General features: G+C 45.0%; 1 protein-coding gene across 2 annotated transcripts in view; it reads right to left on the reverse strand.

Annotated features, from left to right (window-relative positions):
- trpm3 (transient receptor potential cation channel, subfamily M, member 3) overlaps window positions 1-18,802 on the reverse strand; it is a 143,141-nt gene that overhangs the window by 52,607 nt on the left and 71,732 nt on the right. For both annotated transcript variants that reach the window (XM_030358609.1, XM_030358610.1), the window contains exons 2-6: window positions 15,007-15,086; window positions 12,801-13,002; window positions 10,849-11,062; window positions 8,777-8,901; window positions 7,783-7,954 (exon numbers count right to left, since the gene is read on the reverse strand). In XM_030358609.1, coding sequence (XP_030214469.1) covers window positions 7,783-7,954; window positions 8,777-8,901; window positions 10,849-11,062; window positions 12,801-13,002; window positions 15,007-15,086 — 793 coding nt within the window. The remainder of the gene's footprint in view (window positions 1-7,782; window positions 7,955-8,776; window positions 8,902-10,848; window positions 11,063-12,800; window positions 13,003-15,006; window positions 15,087-18,802) is intronic.

Raw genomic sequence — 18,802 nt, forward strand, 5'->3', positions numbered from 1 at the left:
GCAGCTCCATCTTGCCTTTAGAGGAACTGGTGTGATTTAGAAAGCAAATTATAATTCAGGTAAAAACTCATCAAGGAGTGGAGGAGAGTTTACGTTGTGTAACTGTCTCACAGTCTTGCACAAACAGACACATACATACACACGCACACACAACCTCCCTAAGAGCATCATCATCTGCAATTTATGGAGCTCATACTCAAGTGCGATCCTCCTAATAGCTTGAATGTGTTTGAACGTTCTAAAACCTCATCATTGTCAGTCAACTCTCTGGTATTCAGAGAGCGATAACACTACAGAGCTCTCTTGAATCACCAAAAATGTGTTTGTGAACCTGACATTGCTACGAATTGTCTGACGAAAAAAACATTGACGCCTGAAGTTGGTTAAAAGCATATTTACAAGAGAGTACACAAAGAAGAGGCACGATTAAAAAGCCAGCCCCTTGTTGTCGCAAGTATTCCTAACTGCTAACAGACAAAGAATGGAGATAATGTGTTTGTTGGAGGGACCGATGCGGGGGGAGGGATGGATTCCATTTTGCATGACGAAAACATTGTGGATCTCGTCCCTGATTGTTAAATCACCCCGTCAAGACGGCACACAATGCGAACTACTGCCGTTTCGCCCCATCCTTAACGGGGGTCTCAGGCCACTTGTAATACAGGTATTACGTGCTCCGCCTGTCTCTCCTGTTTGTCTTGCGGAGCCTCCGTGATGCCTTTGTTCTTTATCCTCTAAAGTATCTATTGATCCGCCCATTTCTCTTCCCAGATTAGCTCTGTCGCTCCCAATCCCCCTACCTGTCTCATTGGTCACGTCTGTGTCTTTCCACAAATGCACACCTACAGAAGAGAGAGACACAAGCACATAGATATTGACACAGCTCCCTGGAAGATTCAGCTCCCCGTTATTGTTCCCTTGTATCTGTCATGTTTGGAATGGAAGTGTGCCATTGGGAAGATGCTTTCTTCCAAAGTGTGTCACGATACGCTATGAGTGCACACGTTTCCCAGCAAAGGATGGCTCCAGTGGGAATTCAACATCCAATATGAAGTGGCAACTGGCAACTTTGTGATGCTGTTATGGAATTAACCAAAACACCTACATTTATGAGGTGTGCCTGAATGTGTGCCTGTCCATTGCACATGCTCTAGCGCCAAGAACGTCTGCACACATTTGTTTAAACTCACATTACATCGTCTTGCCTCTCAACTCTACTCTACTCCAACTCACTGTGTCGGTGTCTTCTTGAAAGAAAATCCCTAAAGACAAGAGAAAACGAAAATATAGAGAGTGGTGGATGGAAATATAACTGAGGGTTTATAGGAAAACTGAGTGTTTGAGGTAAACGGAATGAGGAGAAGATGAGGAGAGAATGGAGGAGAGGAGTGGATGAAAATAGAAAGAGGAGAAGAAGGGTGGATAGAAAGAGGAGGAGAGGCGTAGTGGATAGGAAGAGGAGTAGGAGAGGAGAGTGGATGATTCCCAGCAGACAACACTTTCTATATTTATCCCGCCTGGAGGAGTTGGGAGTATGGTGTGAAGTAAGGATTTAGATAAGGAGGGGGATAGAAAGAAAGAGAGTCAGACAGACGGAGGGACAGAAAGAGAGAGAGGGAGGCAGGGAAGGCGGGAGAGTCACAGAGAGGGAGAGAGGAACATAGGGTGGCTGAGCAGGACACACGTAACATGCTTAAATGGTCCTCATTAGAGCCCTGCTGTTGACTCACTGCATGTGTGTGTGTGTGTGTGTGTGTGTGTGTGTGTGTGTGTGTGTGTGTGTGTGTGTGTGTGTGTGTGTGTGTGTGCGTGTGTGTGCGTGTGTATGTGTGTGTGTGTGTGTGTGTGTATTTGTGTGTGTGTGTGTGTGTGTATGTGAATGTGTGATTGCGTGCATGTGTTTGTGTCTGTTAGTGTGTGTGTATGTGTGTGCTTGCATGGGAGTGTGAGAGAGTGCGTGTATAAGCATCTCAAAACTACATAAATAGAAATGTGTGTTTGTGTGTGTTAATATGGGAAGTTGGGTTCAAACCTTCAGCACATACTCATATATTTCCGCATGTATGTGTGTTTAAATCTATGTGAGTGCCTGCGCACATGAACGCCTACAGTGGGTACATGTATGTAAGGGTGGATGGGTGGGAAAATGGCCACGGTGATTGGAATTGAACGTTGTCCTGTGTGTCAATGTCCCCTTGTGTCCAACTGGTGTGTGAGTAATTGGAGATGCACTATGTGGGTCATCTGCCCTCCCCCCACCCCACCACCTCCAAGTCTTACACCAAATTATGCTCACACCTTGTAGATGCTGTCAACCACTGTTGGACAGGGGGTGCGGTGAGGTGAGAATGTAATGCATCCTGAGGGGCTTGCCTACGCGGGCTAGCATCACAGCTATAACTTGTGCCCCGGTGCACTCGTAAAGCCTGACCTTTATCCATTATTCGTCATGCTTCTGCTATTTTGGAATATTGTTTGGTTTGGTTTTCGCTTTTGTTGTATTGGAGGTTATGCCAGTTGATATTTGTGTTTTGCTGAAGGGACCTATCTCTGGACCCAGTCCACGGCGCATGTTTGACTGCAGCCGAGTTAAGTCGTTATCGGGCACAAGTGAACCACAGAGAATCGATCAGGGCATGGGCCTTTCTCCCGGAAAGGACACAGCGGTCGGGAAATTGGGGTTAAAGGAACACCCCATCCATTTGTAAGAGAATGTAGTGTGTGTGCGTGTGTGTCTGTGTGCCTGTATGTCTAAAAGAAAAAAAACGAAATACAAATAATGATAGGTTGAATAAAAATAACGCCTCAATGCCTAGATGATCCAAGTGTTTCTTTGGCCTTTTGTTATTTTACATAAATCTAGCCATGACTGGCTTTTTTTCTGTCCAAAACATCATCATACCCTCATATTTACACTTCCATGCATCCATACATCTCCAGTCTACATCAAGACGCCAACTTTCTACCAATCCACTCCACTGTGTTACGCTGCTATTACTTCTGTTATGTCTTACTGATGTGCAGGGGGAAGTTGTGCTACTAATTTGCTTAATCAACCCGAACGAAAGACATGCTTACCCTTTAGCCTTTTATTACCGGTCCTTTTATTACCGGGATGTTTAAAATCATATTCACTCTCGCAATATTGCAAATGATAGCATTTTGTTTGGCTTAGGGGTCCTAAATTATCAATGAGAGGCAGTGTGCGACTCTGATTTTAAGTTAGGAGTTCTAGCATCAGCTATTTTGTGACCAATGAAAAAGATGTGTTGCTTTGAATGTTTAGACTGGCATAGACAAAGTCCCGCCGGGGGGAAAACAAACGGGAGCCATCTGATACTTCACTGCATCCTATGGGTCGGGGTCAGGCCGCCACAGAGGACAGAATACATGTGCGGGAAACAGCTCCTTCTTTTAGACCAAACAAGCATGTTTACTCCACATGTTGCTCCACTCCTATTGTCTTGTTTTCCCCCTGCTCTGTTTGTTTTGGCGGTGTTGTCCACCTCTTGCCTAATTCAACAGAGCCGTCCAGGTCTTTTCTCTACTCCACAAGGTCTCGTGTCTCGTGATGTCATCGATCTCGCTTCCTTCCCTCGTCCCCGCTCCTAGTCCTTGTCCCCTTCCTTGTTATCCAATTAACTGCTTCCTCTCAGCGCCTCAGTGTAACCTTGTATCTCCTTTCTCCCTCTCCACTCCTCGTCCTTTCAGACACTCAAACACTAACAATATTCCGCAGGCAAAAAAAACGCAATCATTTTAAACTGTGTACCCCTTTATTCCTGCATTACAATGTATGAACACAATGGCCTCTGGTTTCTGGGTATAAGCAAAAGGAAAGGGGCAAATTGCTATTTTGATAGTGCTTAAATAATTATATGGGATGCATGTGGATTTCTGCCATGGGTATCAATGCAAGGAAGTAGAAAAATAGAACAGCATGTTGGCGACATGGCCCAACAGTCACTTTCAGTCATATTGAAATGACTGTTGCCATGCCAGTTGAGGCTGAGAGGCGTATGAAGGAGAGGCGTTGCATCATTTCTAAAGACGGCTGGGCGTGCTCACTCGCGTGCCAAAAAACCACAGGCCCCAGTCTCATTCCCTAGTAGTACTACAACTCATTGGTTCATACAGCATTCATTCACTTCCTCACGCCATCTGTGGAGAGGAAACAGCAGCGAGTGACACTGTCCATTAAAACACAGAGTGAGGACTTGGGGGAGAAAGCGTGTAGAAGAAAGAAACACATTCCTTGGCTTTGGGAAAGGAAGATAAGTGACTCTAGGGACCACAGAAGCCTGCTCTGCAGATGAGATATGACAGGTGCCAGTAGAGCTGCCAGGATGGCTAATGGACGCCAGAGAATGACAACAAATAAGCGAAACCAAAGGAAATCGCTACCGCTATTCATGACCACCATTATTATATGAACATACAAATCAGAATGTGTGACCGTATGAACATCATGATAACCCTTACACAGTTGTAATAATAATAGTAATAATAAAAAAATAATGTGGCAAGAGGACATTACAAGTTAATTGGATTTCTGTCAGTAACATGCTGAGTGGAAACGCTGCACCAAGGCACAGCAGGATTAGCTTGAGTACTGCTGGAACACATCACAGAGCAAGCACTGGAATCGATTACCCCCGATCTTCTCCGTACATATTCCTCAAAAACATGTATGTGCTCACTCAGTGTACATGAAGCAAGGATTTGGAGAAGAGTCTTGGAACAATTGATTCTAAACTCAATGCCACCTCTCTCTCTCTCTCTCTCTCTCTCTCTCTCTCTCTCTCTCTCTCTCTCTCTCTCTCTCTCTCTCTCTCTCTCTCTCTCTCTCTCTCTCTCTCTCTCTCTCTCTCTCTCTCTCTCTCTCTCTCTCTCTCACCTATCTTTCTCTCTCTGTATGTTTTATTTTTTCTTTTCCACTGGACCCTAGCCTGCAGACGGGTTCTGTGGGAAGGCTGTGAATAATATTTAAAATGAGAAATGCTCTTTGTCTGTCTAGCCTGGAAGTGAATGAGTGAACCAAATACAAACAGACACACACTGTATATTATTCTCAGACTGACAAACAAGAGAGCATTTACTTGTCATTTCTTTGACTCAAAGGTAATTAATACCCTTGCAAGTTTCACTTCATTTAAATCATGTAACATCTATTTCAGGTCCGGCTGAAGGAAAGTATTTGGCAAGAAAGCTGCCCTAGTTTTTTAAATGATTTATTCATTCTGTACAGATAAAAAAGTACTAATTCCCATTGCATACAAACTCACACATGTGTACACATTGAATCACATATCGGACAAAAATAACTTATGCTGGTGAGTCAAATTACAATCACTATGTGCATTTTTCTCAGTAGCACGCTCTAGGGGCCGGAGTTATAGCAAATAATTCTTCGAACAGCAGCTATGTTCGAAGAATTATATATAAGAAAAGGTTTAATATGTATACCATGCCAACTTCTGGAAGGATGGTTGAAAGCTGAAGAAAGCGCAGAAGCATGTATGGTCTCAAGCACATTTTGGCGGCAGATTTATACCTGTGAAGCAGTAACCACATGATACCAGAAACCATATAAGCGATTGATTCCTAAACAGTCGGATCCCAGGTGAACCCGCCTTCACCCCTTGCCGGCGGTGGCGAATCCAGCCAATGGTTAACCAGGAGCTTTTCAAGTAGCATAGAATCATGTACTTATAGCGTAGGACCCAGTGGGTTAGCATGAGGACGTTTGTTGGGGGGGATGCTGGGGGGATGCTGGTGTGACGACTGGGCGTCCCTTGGCCTCCCCAGCCTCTTTAGTATGAGCCCAGGCATAGGATGACAAAGGGAAGGCCATTGGTCACAGGACTCCAATGAACCTCTTGGCTGGTAGTAAGCATGCTTTGCTAATAGTTACTACACATGCGCGTCTCTGTTCAGTATTTCCAGGTCTTGTGGTAGGAAGTGTTGAAGTTTAGACTGTGTAAGGCAACATTGCTGCATCGTCTACCAAAATGAAGGAGGTCAAAAAACAATGTAATCTCAAAATCTAATAAAAACACAGATTATTAAAGAGAGAACATAAATATGAAGAAAGATATCAAATCTTGATTTATAAATCTTGATTTATTTATTTATTCATTTAAAATAACTAATTTAGGAAGATGACCCTGCTATCATAATCACCTTAAGATGACACTCCCTTAATAACAAAATCCTGCTTATCTGTAGCTTACAATTTTAAATAGCAATAACGATGTCACGTCCTGATTTAGTAGTTAAAAGGTGTGATTCATTACGAGGGGCCAGAAGCCAATGTTTGAAAGCAGCACATTCTATCTTCATTGCACAGGAAGGCCAGTGAGAATCAGCCCTGGGATGTAGCAGGTGGATTTACAACAGTGTTTACTACTAGCTAAGGACATAAATCAGATCTTTATGACTTCTATGGACAGTTGCGGTAGACTCCATGAGAAGAGATGAAAGCATGAATCACTCTCTCAAGAGTGTACAAGGCTACGCATACAACCCGCACTTAGATGAAATAGGGGCATAGGTCTTCTCCTTCTCCTATTTTTTGTATGTTATTAGCCCTGCCTGGACTATAACACAAATTATAATATGTTATCAATTAAATGTAAATGTTGGAAATATCTGTTAAATCTGTTATCATTTAAATTAAAAAATTTCACGAGCAATGCTGTTATACTACCACAATCATTCGAACATCTTTTATAGGGATAAGGACTTGCACCTGGTGCATTGGAAGCTATCCCATACACAAAGGATTTTACTGAAAATTGTTTTCAGAAAGAGAGCACAGTGTGTCTGTGTATGTGTGGGTAAGTGTGTTAGTGCATGCATGCACGCGTATATGAAAAGGAAAGAGAGAGAGAGAGAGAGAACCCAGTAGAGAGAATTTCGTTCTTAATGCAAATCCAATTGGTTCTCTGGCTAAGAGGTACACTGGAAACTGAGATCATTGTATTGCATTGTGACAGGTTGTGGAAAAAGCCTTTCGACAAGCAAACACTGGCATAAACACAAAGTTCAAAAATAACTTAATGTGCACACACAAGTGTAGATCTACACATGTCGTTGTTTCAACCATGTGTTCATTTGGTTGAATGTGTTTGCTTCAGGCCCTGGGTTGCATGGCGATATGTGACACAGAGAGAGATGGTGTCGTCAGGTGTCTTCTGAAGACCTATGGGAACCAGGGAACCATTCCCACGCACCCAGAGCCTAGGGTCCTGGTGGTCTACACTCCAGAGACAGACAGCCTGGGTTCCTAATTCTGAGAAGATAGAGAGAATGTCCCCCCCCCCCCCCCCCCCCCCTCTCTGTTTGGGGCCGCAAATAAAGAGTTGAACCCAATTAACCCCTTATCGAACCACTAATAAAGCACAAGGTGTGTGTGTGTGTTTGTGTACGTGTATACGTACCAGTTATGTGTGTGCGTGTGGGTTTGTGTGTGTGTGCGTATGTGTACGTGTGTGTGTATATACCAGTTATGCATGTGTGTGTGGGTTTGTGCGTGTGTGTGTGCGTGTGTATCTGTTTATATACCATTTGTGTGTGGGTTTGAGTGTGTGCGTGTGTGTGTGTGTGTGTCCCAGTTGTGTGTGCCAGCTTGTGCATGCGAATGCATTGTATGATCGCGTCCCGCAAACTGCCAATTGTCGTTCAAAAACAAGGACGGCGTCGGCCTTATCGACTCTGCGCCCGGCAACCGCCGTGGGCATGATTGCTGATTGGTCCTCGTGAACTTAAAGCATCACTCACGCGTGTTGATCTTCTGCAGGGAGATGTGCTTCTCCAGCTGCCGCCTTAGCTTCACCTCGGCGCCGTACTTCCCCGTGGTGCCGTTGTCCGCCAGGATGAAGTGGGAGTGGAGGCTGTTGAGCACTGTCAGCTTGCTCAGGGGGTTGGACATGGTCTGGTACGGCCGCACCACCTGGGACCCGCCACCGGATGACAGACAACAGGAGGAGAGGACAGAGGGAAGGACAGAGGGGAGGTTTTTAAATCAATTACATTGTGGTGAATGCAGGCCTCTGAAGACCATCTCCGTGGATGGAGCCATGTCTTCTATATTATCCGACTCACTGATTTTTAATGGAGATAGGGTTAGAAAGTGTTCAGCCAAGCCGAGGTGATTAAGGAGGGATTCATTAAGCATCGGACGGTAGATGCCCAACTCATGAACACACTTACCCACTTAATACCCACACTTTAGCACTTTAGGATTCAACTTCTAGTGAACTAAAAAAGCATTCTTCTTCCGGACTTGAATGAGCCCGCGTCTGTGTGCCGTTAATGGTGCTGGGTTTGTAACAGCATCTGTTTCATTTACTTCTACGCAGTGTCGTAATCGCACAATAGATTCTGCTTACTCAGCATGACAGCTAATAGGCTGTCAACAGAAATGTAGCAGCCAGCGAGCTGTGTCCTGCAAGATGCATTACTAATAGACTCGCAGGCCATCATGTAACTAGGCACACACACACACACACACACACACACACACACACACATGCACACACTGGATCATGTAAGGCACACACACTGACACATGCACACAAACACATGCACACATACAAGCAAACAAACACACAAACACCAACACACAAACGGGCACACACACAGACACACATACACACACACTAGGCTTTCTGGAAGCAGAATCCAATTAACTGTCTATGCTATTTACTCAGTCAGTTCTCCCATAGACACAAAGCAGACCGAAACACACCCACACACACACACACCAACCTACATCTTTCCCCACTAGATCCTCCTGGTTCTCGACTATCCCCCAGGGAGCGATGCCGATGGTACAGATCTTGCCCCTCGACTTGGAGGCGTGGTCTTTCAGCGCATCCCCCACATGGCGTATCACTCCTTTTGTTGGGAGGGAGAGGGAAGGCCGTTACAGGGTGCGTTGTCGGGTAGAATAACAAGCAGACGTTTAATTGAAAATGTTTGTGTGCACGAATGTGTCGACACAAGTAAGTGCACAGATGTATTTGTGTTAGCGCACACGCACACATGCGCGTTTAAATGCACACACACGCTCAGACTATCACACACACACACACACACACACACAGAATGGGTGGTTCCTGGGAATTTGTATGCGGTCCCTAGAGGCGTGACAATTATACCTAGAAGCCATCTTATCCCCTCGCTTTCTCTCTCACCTCCTGACACTTATTCCATTTTCACCTGACAACAAGGCATTCCTCTATCTATCTCCCTCTCCCCCTTTCCCTTTCTCTCTCTCTCTCTCTCTCCTCTTTTCTCTCTGGCTCTCTCTCTCTCTCTTTCCCTCTCCCTTTCTCTCTTTCTCTCACTCAGCCTCTTTTCTCTCCGTCTCTCTCTCTGTCCCTCTCCCATTCTCTCCCTCTCTCTCTCTCAATCTCTCTCTCCTCATGACACTGTGGCATTCATTCGCCCCTCTCTCTCTCCTCCTGACACCATGACATTCCTACCTCTCTCTATCACCCCCATCTATTATTCAACTCTCAGGCTCTAGCGAGCCCCCTTTTGTACCCATTCTGTCACCCAAGCACTACACTGTATCTCCCCGGATGACAGGTATTGTGGTTTTAAAGTGAATCATTCATTCATTCATAACATTTAAAGATTGATGTTTTCATGTGTTCAAAGCTATGTTGCTTTTATGATGTAAAAGACACATGCATACAATAGTAATACAGGCAGTGCCAATGTTTTAAGAATTCAATTAAACGCTTGGGAGGCACTGCAGTGTTCAGAGACATCGGTAGTAAAACGCGGCTCCCCATCCAGTAGCCTTTGCAATAGACGACGATGGATGACAATGAGGGGAATCTTGTTCAGAAATAACATGAGAAATCACAGATGATTAAACAAATATACATAATATAAATGGACAAACTATATTTTTAATCATTTGAAAGATCGAAAGGTGTACTTGTGTACTGTCTGGTGTAAGGGACGCAGACAAAATAATTCATAACAATATTATTTCCAATACAAAGCAAGCAGAAGAATATAGCCCTGCTCCATTCCTGCTCTTCCATCGTTTAAGGTGCCACTGCTTCCCTATAAAACCCTGCGCACTTTAGCCCCTACCTGAAGGACCGTATTCTTCTTTAGTTTCTTCCTCTGCCCCTCCGGTCTTAAAAGCTTGACTTCTTTCAATTCCAAAAGTTGAAAAGAAATCAACATGACACGGAGCGTTCGTTATCAAGCGTTCTTTCGGCGGGATAGACTTCCACCTGTAATCAGGGAAGTCAATCTTGCTGCGAAATTCAAATCCAAACTTAAAACCTACCTTTCTGCCCTCTCATTTGGCTCCTCCCGCAGCTCTCATTACAGCTCAATCGACCGGTTAGCCAGCACTAGTCTACCCCTGCTCCCCGTAGGAGCTAGATTTCATCCTTTTTTCTTCCTTCATGTTCCTTGTCCACCCTGCCCCATCTGACCGTAAAGCAGTCTCTGCTTTAGTGTGCTGAGGAAATCACGACTGGATGGCCGCTGAAAGCTACCAGCCTGCTCACCAGTCAGCACCCTATTTTTGTCACACTGCTTTTAAGTTTGCTTGTACGTTTTTGGACGTCAATTTTGGCATCTTTCACACTCCTTACCATCCCTGGAAGGAGGGATCCCCACTTACAAATATTTATTCAGCCTTTCCCAGAATAAATACAGGTTTAATAATAATAATATGCATAATGAACCAACCATTCATGCTCCATGTGCTTTGGGCATTACCCTTGAACACTATAAGTCAATATTGTTAGGGGTAGAAGTAGGACTTAGTGGAGAGGCCCACACGTGTGAGGTTCCCCTCCGGCTGCCCACCTGTGTTGACCCCTCCGGTGAAGATCCAGGCTCCGGTGGTCATCGCTGCCTTGATGAGGCCCTTGCCGAAGACCTGCTTGAGCTTGGGCTGCAGCTCGAAGTTCTGGAGGCCCCCGTGGACGGAGATGAGCAGCTTGGGGAGCTCCAGCTGCCACTCCTTGGTCATGAGGTGGAGCAGCAGGTCTGGCTTGGTGTCGTAAGACACCCGCACGTACTGGAGGAGGAAGGGGGGTGCAGGGGGAAGGAGATGGGGTTATGGAGGCACATACACAGGCATTAGAGCAGTCCGCTGAGCATGACCATTGGGATGGTACTGCAGTCAGGCTTTTAGCTTTTAAGGGTACCCTACCCCCCCCACACACACACACACACGCCCACATGCGTGTGCACACAAACACACACAGATATTATTATATGAACACACACTGACACATGGACACATGCATACACACTTAGACACACACACACACACTCTTTCCACGTGCACTGTTAACATTTAGCGTTTGCGTATTTTTTTTACACACAAGAGCACACACAAAGGGCACACACACACGTGCGCGCAAACATGAATCTTTCCATGCACTTTCATTGTAACTTTGAGCATTTGCAGCTTTCTAGACAAAAAATTCAAATGGTGGGCTTCATAAAGGTACCATGGTTTGTTCTCATTATCTTGATTAAACCACTAACAGGGTGTTTGTGTTATACTGGCAGCACATTTAGTCAATGAGCATGATTAATGTTTAATACAAACGAACTGGAGATAAACTGTGTCTGAACCCATTAATCATTCAAACCATGCATCAAGACATATTAACTGTGATGGATTTCTATTAAGGTAACCACCTATTTGACTGCAATTTTACCATGCAATATTTATGCCTGGGACATTTATGATTCTTTCAAATTCAGAAAAGGTGAGAGAGCACACACACCCTAACGATAGAGGGAGATAAATATAATCGGTTGGGGGCTGAGATGGTGTTTGTGGAGGGCCATTTGGCCCAAACAGCACCCCAACGATTCTCTTCCTGCAACAACCTGGCCCTTTTCTCCTAAACTGAAATCGTTCAAAATACAATCAGTACATATTGAACATCGATGAAGCCCCATTTGGGAATAGGGAAAGAATTGTCTGACCGGATAGGCTTTGCTGACCAGAGTAGGAAGGGAAAATAGGGCACAAAATCAGGCAAAAAATTCTCTAGCGTGAACCCCATATCAAAACTCAATCACTGAATAACATGCATGGACATGGCGACTTGCAGGTGTGTGGGAACATGATGAGATGTATTTAATAGTCTTAGAGGTGAATGTGAACCATGAGATCTTCTACAGTGAGGTGCCTATAACTGTCTATCATTAAATTCCCATTTGGCTCAAATAGTCCTAATGTATCCCATAGCTTCACTGAGTCACTGAGGCGATGTTTCCATGGGGATGGCGGAGGTCAAAATTACATAGAGGGACATGATATCACATGGACCATTGGCACACCTACTTTGGGAATGGCCTCCTTCATCACTCAAATAGATGATAGGCAACTTCTAGTCCCATCCAAGACAAGCAGTCTACCAGGTTACAACTGTTTGCATGTGTGATATTCCTAACACCTTTCCTATGGTAGCCCCCTTCCTTTGTTCAGGGAGTTTTCACCCATCCGGGCCTCTGCATGTGTTTCTGCTTCAACTTTGGTGTAATTTAGCCCAGGGCAGTATGACACGGTGCTGAAGGAACAAGGTTCCCCTCAGGGTACAATACCGAGACACAAGGTCTTGGGGGGAGATTCTGAAACTCGGCTGTTTCTCTCCACTCTCTTCCTGCTGTGGACTTCAGTGCATTTAAGAAGCAGACACACTGACAATTCCACGTGGATTGCCATGTATGTAAAGAAGGCACCGTGCACAATTCGAGCCGTCCGGTCTGGGTTTATAATCCGATTGAATATTCACCATGGCTTTGTTGGAGTGTCCCCCCCCCTGGAACTCGATGGTGCCGAAGGCGTCCGTGGGGCTGAGCTGTGTGTGCTTGCTGATGGACCATTTCTCTGATAGGCTGTCATTTTTGGCAAGGCGCTCCGCCTTGTCGTTCTGACTGGACGAGATGCCCGGCGGCAGGCCCACATGCTGGCCTATCAGACGGCCGCAATAGCACCTAAAAGAAGGGAGGGACAAAGAGTGAGACGAGCAGAGTGTGCAAGAGAGAGATACAAATAAATAGGGTCAACGTTTTAAATAGGCTGATTTATCACACCAATATATTCAAATTGCTGTGGAGGCCTCGGAGGAAATACAAAGAGTGATGTGTGGGGAGGGATAAATGTATAAAGAAAGAGAGAGAACAAGAGAGAGAGAGAGAACAAGAGAGAGAGAGAGAACAAGAGAGAGAGAGAGAGAGAGAGAGAGAGAGAGAGAGAGAGAGAGAGAGAGAGAGAGAGAGAGAGAGAGAGAGAGAGAGAGAGATGCCCCAAATTGTACAAACACTTTTCTTTTTGGAATTTTACTTTTGACTTTTTTTTTTTATTCTTTTTTTTATTGTCAATGTTGACATTGAGCGTTCTTCTCCAAGTAGAGACGAGCAGTGAGACCGACTCTGGAGTGCGGGCAGCTCTCAGTGTGCGCGTGTCTCCTGTGAACATCACTGTCTGCCTTCAGCCTTACTTGGATACCTTTCACCCTCCTCTGTGTCAACAGAGGATCTGAGTGACACGGTGCCATGTGGTTTCTGGTGTTCTGCCGGAGAATACACAGAAACCTTCTGTCAGGTGAGACAGTTGGAGTTATAAGAACCCCCTGACAACCGTCGTCGAGGACTCTTTGATTCCGTCCAGTTGAAGTTTCCCGCTTTTAGACGAAAGGTAAACCAAAATGCACATCGTGCCGTCTCACAGCTGCATTTCCCACGGGAGAACCCGCCAGTGTTGTGTGAATGTGTTGGTTTAACTCTGTATTTGAATTAATTTGCACGTTCGAAAACGCCCCCTATCCCCATGTGCATGCGTGTGTTTCCTGGACTTTATTGGCCATGCTCGTGTGTAATTGCAAACATGCATCTGCTTTGCCTGCTGACGTGCCTAAGTACTTGTTCTTTGTGTGTTTGCATTGTGGCGTTGTGTGAGTGAGTGTGGGTGTATTTGTGCGTGTGTAAATGACACATACGCTACAGTCCTCAACGTGCTTTCACAGAACATTCGCACAAACACTGTTTGTAAGACGATTTGTAATGGAGAGACTGCTTTCGGTGTAACCTTTTAAATGATGAGCGTTAAAAATATAATTGGCTTATATCCCCTCTCCTTAAATGCTACTATGTCCGTCAGACTGCTATTTGTGATATTTAACTGGTAGGCAGTGGGTGGTTGTTTGCATTTTCCCCTCATTAGGGCCGATGGCCACCTGTGATGCAAATGAAGGTCAACGTGATGTTACTTCGAGGCGTGTTTTCAAAGGTCACCAGTGTGCATATCACCGCTGATCTTACTCACTCGCCTGCTCCCCTGCATGAAACAGGACACGCCATTAGCTGACTCACATGTTATGCCTTCTAAAGTCTTCCATGATATAATTGAATTAATACAAAGCAGTTTACATGAATAGCCACGTCTCCCTAATATCCCCTGTTGGAAACAACCAGACAATTATTTCTACAATGCTAAACAAGGGCTGCTTTTATCTTTGAAATCATGTCCTTTTATTTACATATGTTCTGGTAAATTGGCCGATAATTGGGACCTTGCTCTATAATAATTTCCAATAACAGTAACAGTAGCACTTACAGTACCAGAACTGCAAATTACAGTTCCAGCATAAGTACCAGTACCAGTTACAGTACCAGTTCCAATAAATGTTAACAATTACCAGTAACATAACCAGCAAAAGTAACAGTTACAATACCAATAGAATTAGCAGTAACATTATCAGTAACAGTACCAGATCAATTACCAGTCCACTTACCAGTACCAATACCAGTACCATCACGATTACCAGTTAGATTACCAGTAACAGTACCAGTACAATGAACAGTATAATTACCAGTGACATAACCAGTACAAGTACACGTATCAGTTAGATCAGTTACATAATCAGTACCAGTAAACAATAACAGTAACAGAAACAGTATTCTGCTCAGTGCATTAACAGGGTGTGTGTATGTACTCACCTATGGTGGTCTTTGGCGCTCACTATGATATGAACACATTCTCGTTTGCTGAACACTCTCTCTATCCATGATTTCTGTGCCTGTGGAAACAAGCGAGAGAGAGAGAGAGAGAGAGAGAGAGAGAGAGAGAGAGAGAGAGAGAGAGAGAGAGAGAGAGAGAAGAAGGAGAAGAAGAAGAAACCAGTCAGTATTGTCCACAGACGTCCTGGGCTGACCCCTGAATACCAGAGTGAAGGAACACACACAGAGGAATACTGATGACCTGCTCCTCCAGAGCACTCTCCTGTAAAGAAGCACTTTCACCCCATGGAGAGGTTCAACTCTACTTCATAGCAACGGCTGCCTGGCGACACACGTTCGGAATCCCAGCGTCAAAAGACCTGGAAGTATCTGTGCTTGGACATTGAGCCTTTTGGATTCATCTGATTGGATCCAAATGCGATTTTCCATCCAGAGCGGGACAGAAATCAATGGAGATCTTTGTGACGGAGGGATTTGTTCTGCTACTGTGTGTTGCTTAAGGGATGGCCGGGAGTCAGGGGAGTTACAAGCATAACACTCAACAATTAACAGCAGAAAACATGGTATAACCGGCATAGAATAGCCGTTAAGATGTATACAGATGTGAGTAGAGACAAGCACAGATACCCACGCACGCACATACACACGCACACACAAACATTTACGTGTTTACTCAGTTGCACACATGAGTACACATTGATCAGTGTGTAAGTGTGATTGCGTGTGCGTGTGTTACTTAATGTACTGTATGTATGTATCTAGGAATTTATTTGACAGTCCACCACCATGTAACCAGGAGGTGTTAGATGAAGACACCTTTGGCTCTGAGAGAGTGACATGACAAGTTTGTGGTTCTTAATACTGCTCCTTCCCATCCACTTGATTGACACACTTCAAGCAATTACCAAACAGACAGAGGCTTGGACACATGGGCAAGTTATGGAGTCTGTCTGGTGGCTATCGAGGTGGGGGTAACACACAGACATGCAGCATTAAGAGGAATTCCTGGTAAGCTTCTTTGATATCTTTCTTGTTAAAATCTGCAGATAAAGTAGAGGAGAAGGAGGTGTCCTAGTCATTTTCTTCAAGGTATTCCTCTCAGGGAGCACAGGAATGAGAATAGGAGTTAGGAACCCAATGGATAACAAAATGCTTTAGTTAAGCATAAGCTAAAGCTGGCAGAATAATTAAAAATACGTTTAAAACAAACATGTTCTTATCGCCTACTCAATGCATTTTCTTCACTTCATTCAGAGTGTGGAAATAAAACAACATCAAATCCTGCCCGCCCCTGAATTTCTGATCAATCACACACAATGTAGAGATTGCTGTCATCTTCAGAGATTTTGGCAAGTTAATAAATCTTTTAGGTGCAAGAGGTACCTAAAAGATAAGTTCAGAGAGTGATGTGTGTTCTATCATGCAATATTTTCTTGTGACAGAGACCACCGGAGACCACACGACGAAGCCCAATTATCGGGACAGGACCCGATAGGGACAGGACCCTGTTTGGTTTGGGTTCCCGACGCGAGCTTAGATCGGAACGCGGCAGTGACTAAAGAAGAGACGAAAAGTTGTTTGTTTTTCCTCTTTTTCTGCCGTGGCTGGGACAGTGCCTGGGGCTTCCCTTCCCAGCAGCCGGGCCAGGGGCTGCTTTTACAGGGGCTGTCTGCCTCCGCTGCGCTACCAAAACACCCACCGTACGCCTCACTGAAGGCTGTCAGCTCGCGGCACGCCAAACCCCACCGCTGGATAAATACTCCAGCACACACACACACATTCCCACACACGCACACACAAAACCGGGCCAGGCCCCGCACACATGCCCACTTACCCCGACACCCGACTTGCTGCGATTAACCATTACTCCGGGGGGGGAGGGGGGGATGAAGCCTCGGGGGAAGTTGGGGGGAGGGGGGATGGGACGAGGGGTGGCGTGTGGGGGGGGGGGGGGGGGGGGGGGGCTTCTATAACAGGTCGCACTCAGTCTCAACTCAGTCTGAGTCAGCGGGGTCCACATCGACTCACATCCACCCCCCCGTACCCTCTCGCTGACCTCGCGGACACCGTGCTCATCCGCCGGCTCACTGCAGCACAAAGTAGATCCCCATCGCCATGCGTTCACCGGAGAGCTAACTGTGGTGTTCTGCCCGATCCCATCCAGCATGGCTAGGTCCGATGACACAAAATAAAACTCTGTTAAATGTGTGTGTTACAGTGGTAAAGTTTAAATGTGTGTGCTACAGTGGTGAAGTTTCTACCCACCCCCCAAAGTTTAATTTCCTTGTATTTGTTGTTTTTAACATTTCTGCTCTCCGACCAGATAACTTGAATATGTGTGGGAGGGTCTTTGTTGCATATCTGTGTGTATCCCCCTAATATCCTCTCCCTCTCGGTCTCGGTGTCTCCACCTCTCTCTGCCGGTGCCTATTGTCCCCCGTGAGGCCCGACACGGGGGCCTGATGAGATGCACGGCCGCCCGGCAGACCTGCCCGTAATTAAGATTTATCACCGTGCCAAACAAACACAGCAGCTGGGTGGCAAAGCATCTGTGTGGAGACAAGGAGAATGCCCAGTGTGTGCGTGTGGTCATATTTGAGTCTGTAAATGTAGGAGTGTTGATTTGTGTCTGTGTGTGTGTGCCAGGAGTTTGTGTGTGTTAGGAGTCTGTGTGTATTTGTGTCTGAATGTGTCAATGTGTTAGGTGGTGTGTGTATGTGTGTGTTTTTGTTTGTGTGTGCGTGAATGCATGTATGTGTGTGAGTATGTGTATTTGGAGAATAAATTGGTTTGGTGTGCGTGTGATTGTGTAGGAGTTTGTATGCGTTAGGATTCTATGTGTATTTGGAGCCTGCGTGCGTAGATGTGGTAGGTGTGTGTGTGTGTGTGTGTGTGTGTGTGTGTGTGTGTGTGTGTGTGTGTGTGTGTGTGTGTGTGTGTGTGTGTGTGTGTGTGTGTGTGTGTGTGTGTGTGTATATTTGTGTGTAGTGTGTGTGTTAGTAAGAGGCTGGGCTGACATATAAATTGTCCTTAAAGGCTGTTGGCAGTCAAGAACCCTTCAGAACCCCCGCCACCTCCAATCGCTTCCCCTCTTTATTGGAACTGGTGTTCTGCACTAAACACCATGTCCCGAGGGCCCTCTCTTGCCAAGGCTTGGGATGGGACCTCTTTGTAGATTGAATGGATGTATTTAGAAATGATTCTGCTGACGCTAAAGCATTCTGTTCTGTTTTTGGCTTTGATAAATATGAAGTTATGATTTTCCGTAGTAGAAAGCAACATCAATATATCTTGTAGATTATCGACGTTGCAACTCGCCTAGATCTTTTTTGCAGATCGTGTGATTTGCCCGGAAGCTTGGTAATTTCATTTTAAATTATCATAAAAACTTATTTTTGTATTTGTCTTCTATTTCCTTAGAACACTGTGAGCTTTCTTATGTTAAATGTGAAGGTTTCTAGCAAGCATGCCTAAAAGACAAATAATTAACTGCTCACCCTAAACATCACTCCGTAATTGACTTGAATTTTGTATTGTTTACCAAACTTAATTTGACATATATTTAATTAAAGATGCACACAAGTAAGGTTTAAGTGAAAAGTAAGAAACCCCTGTTTTGGTCTCTTACTAATTTGCAGTAAAGTCATTTTAGGATAATTAAATTCAACACTAAAGATGTCCTTCGATGCACTTCCACTTCATCTGGAGGGAAAATAAACTTCCTATGCATTATCCTGACCTAAAAACATAACCACTTGATAAACAAAAGACGGTG

This window comes from Gadus morhua, chromosome 6 (genome assembly GCF_902167405.1).
Source record: "Gadus morhua chromosome 6, gadMor3.0, whole genome shotgun sequence".
In the NCBI taxonomy this organism is placed as follows: domain Eukaryota; kingdom Metazoa; phylum Chordata; class Actinopteri; order Gadiformes; family Gadidae; genus Gadus; species Gadus morhua.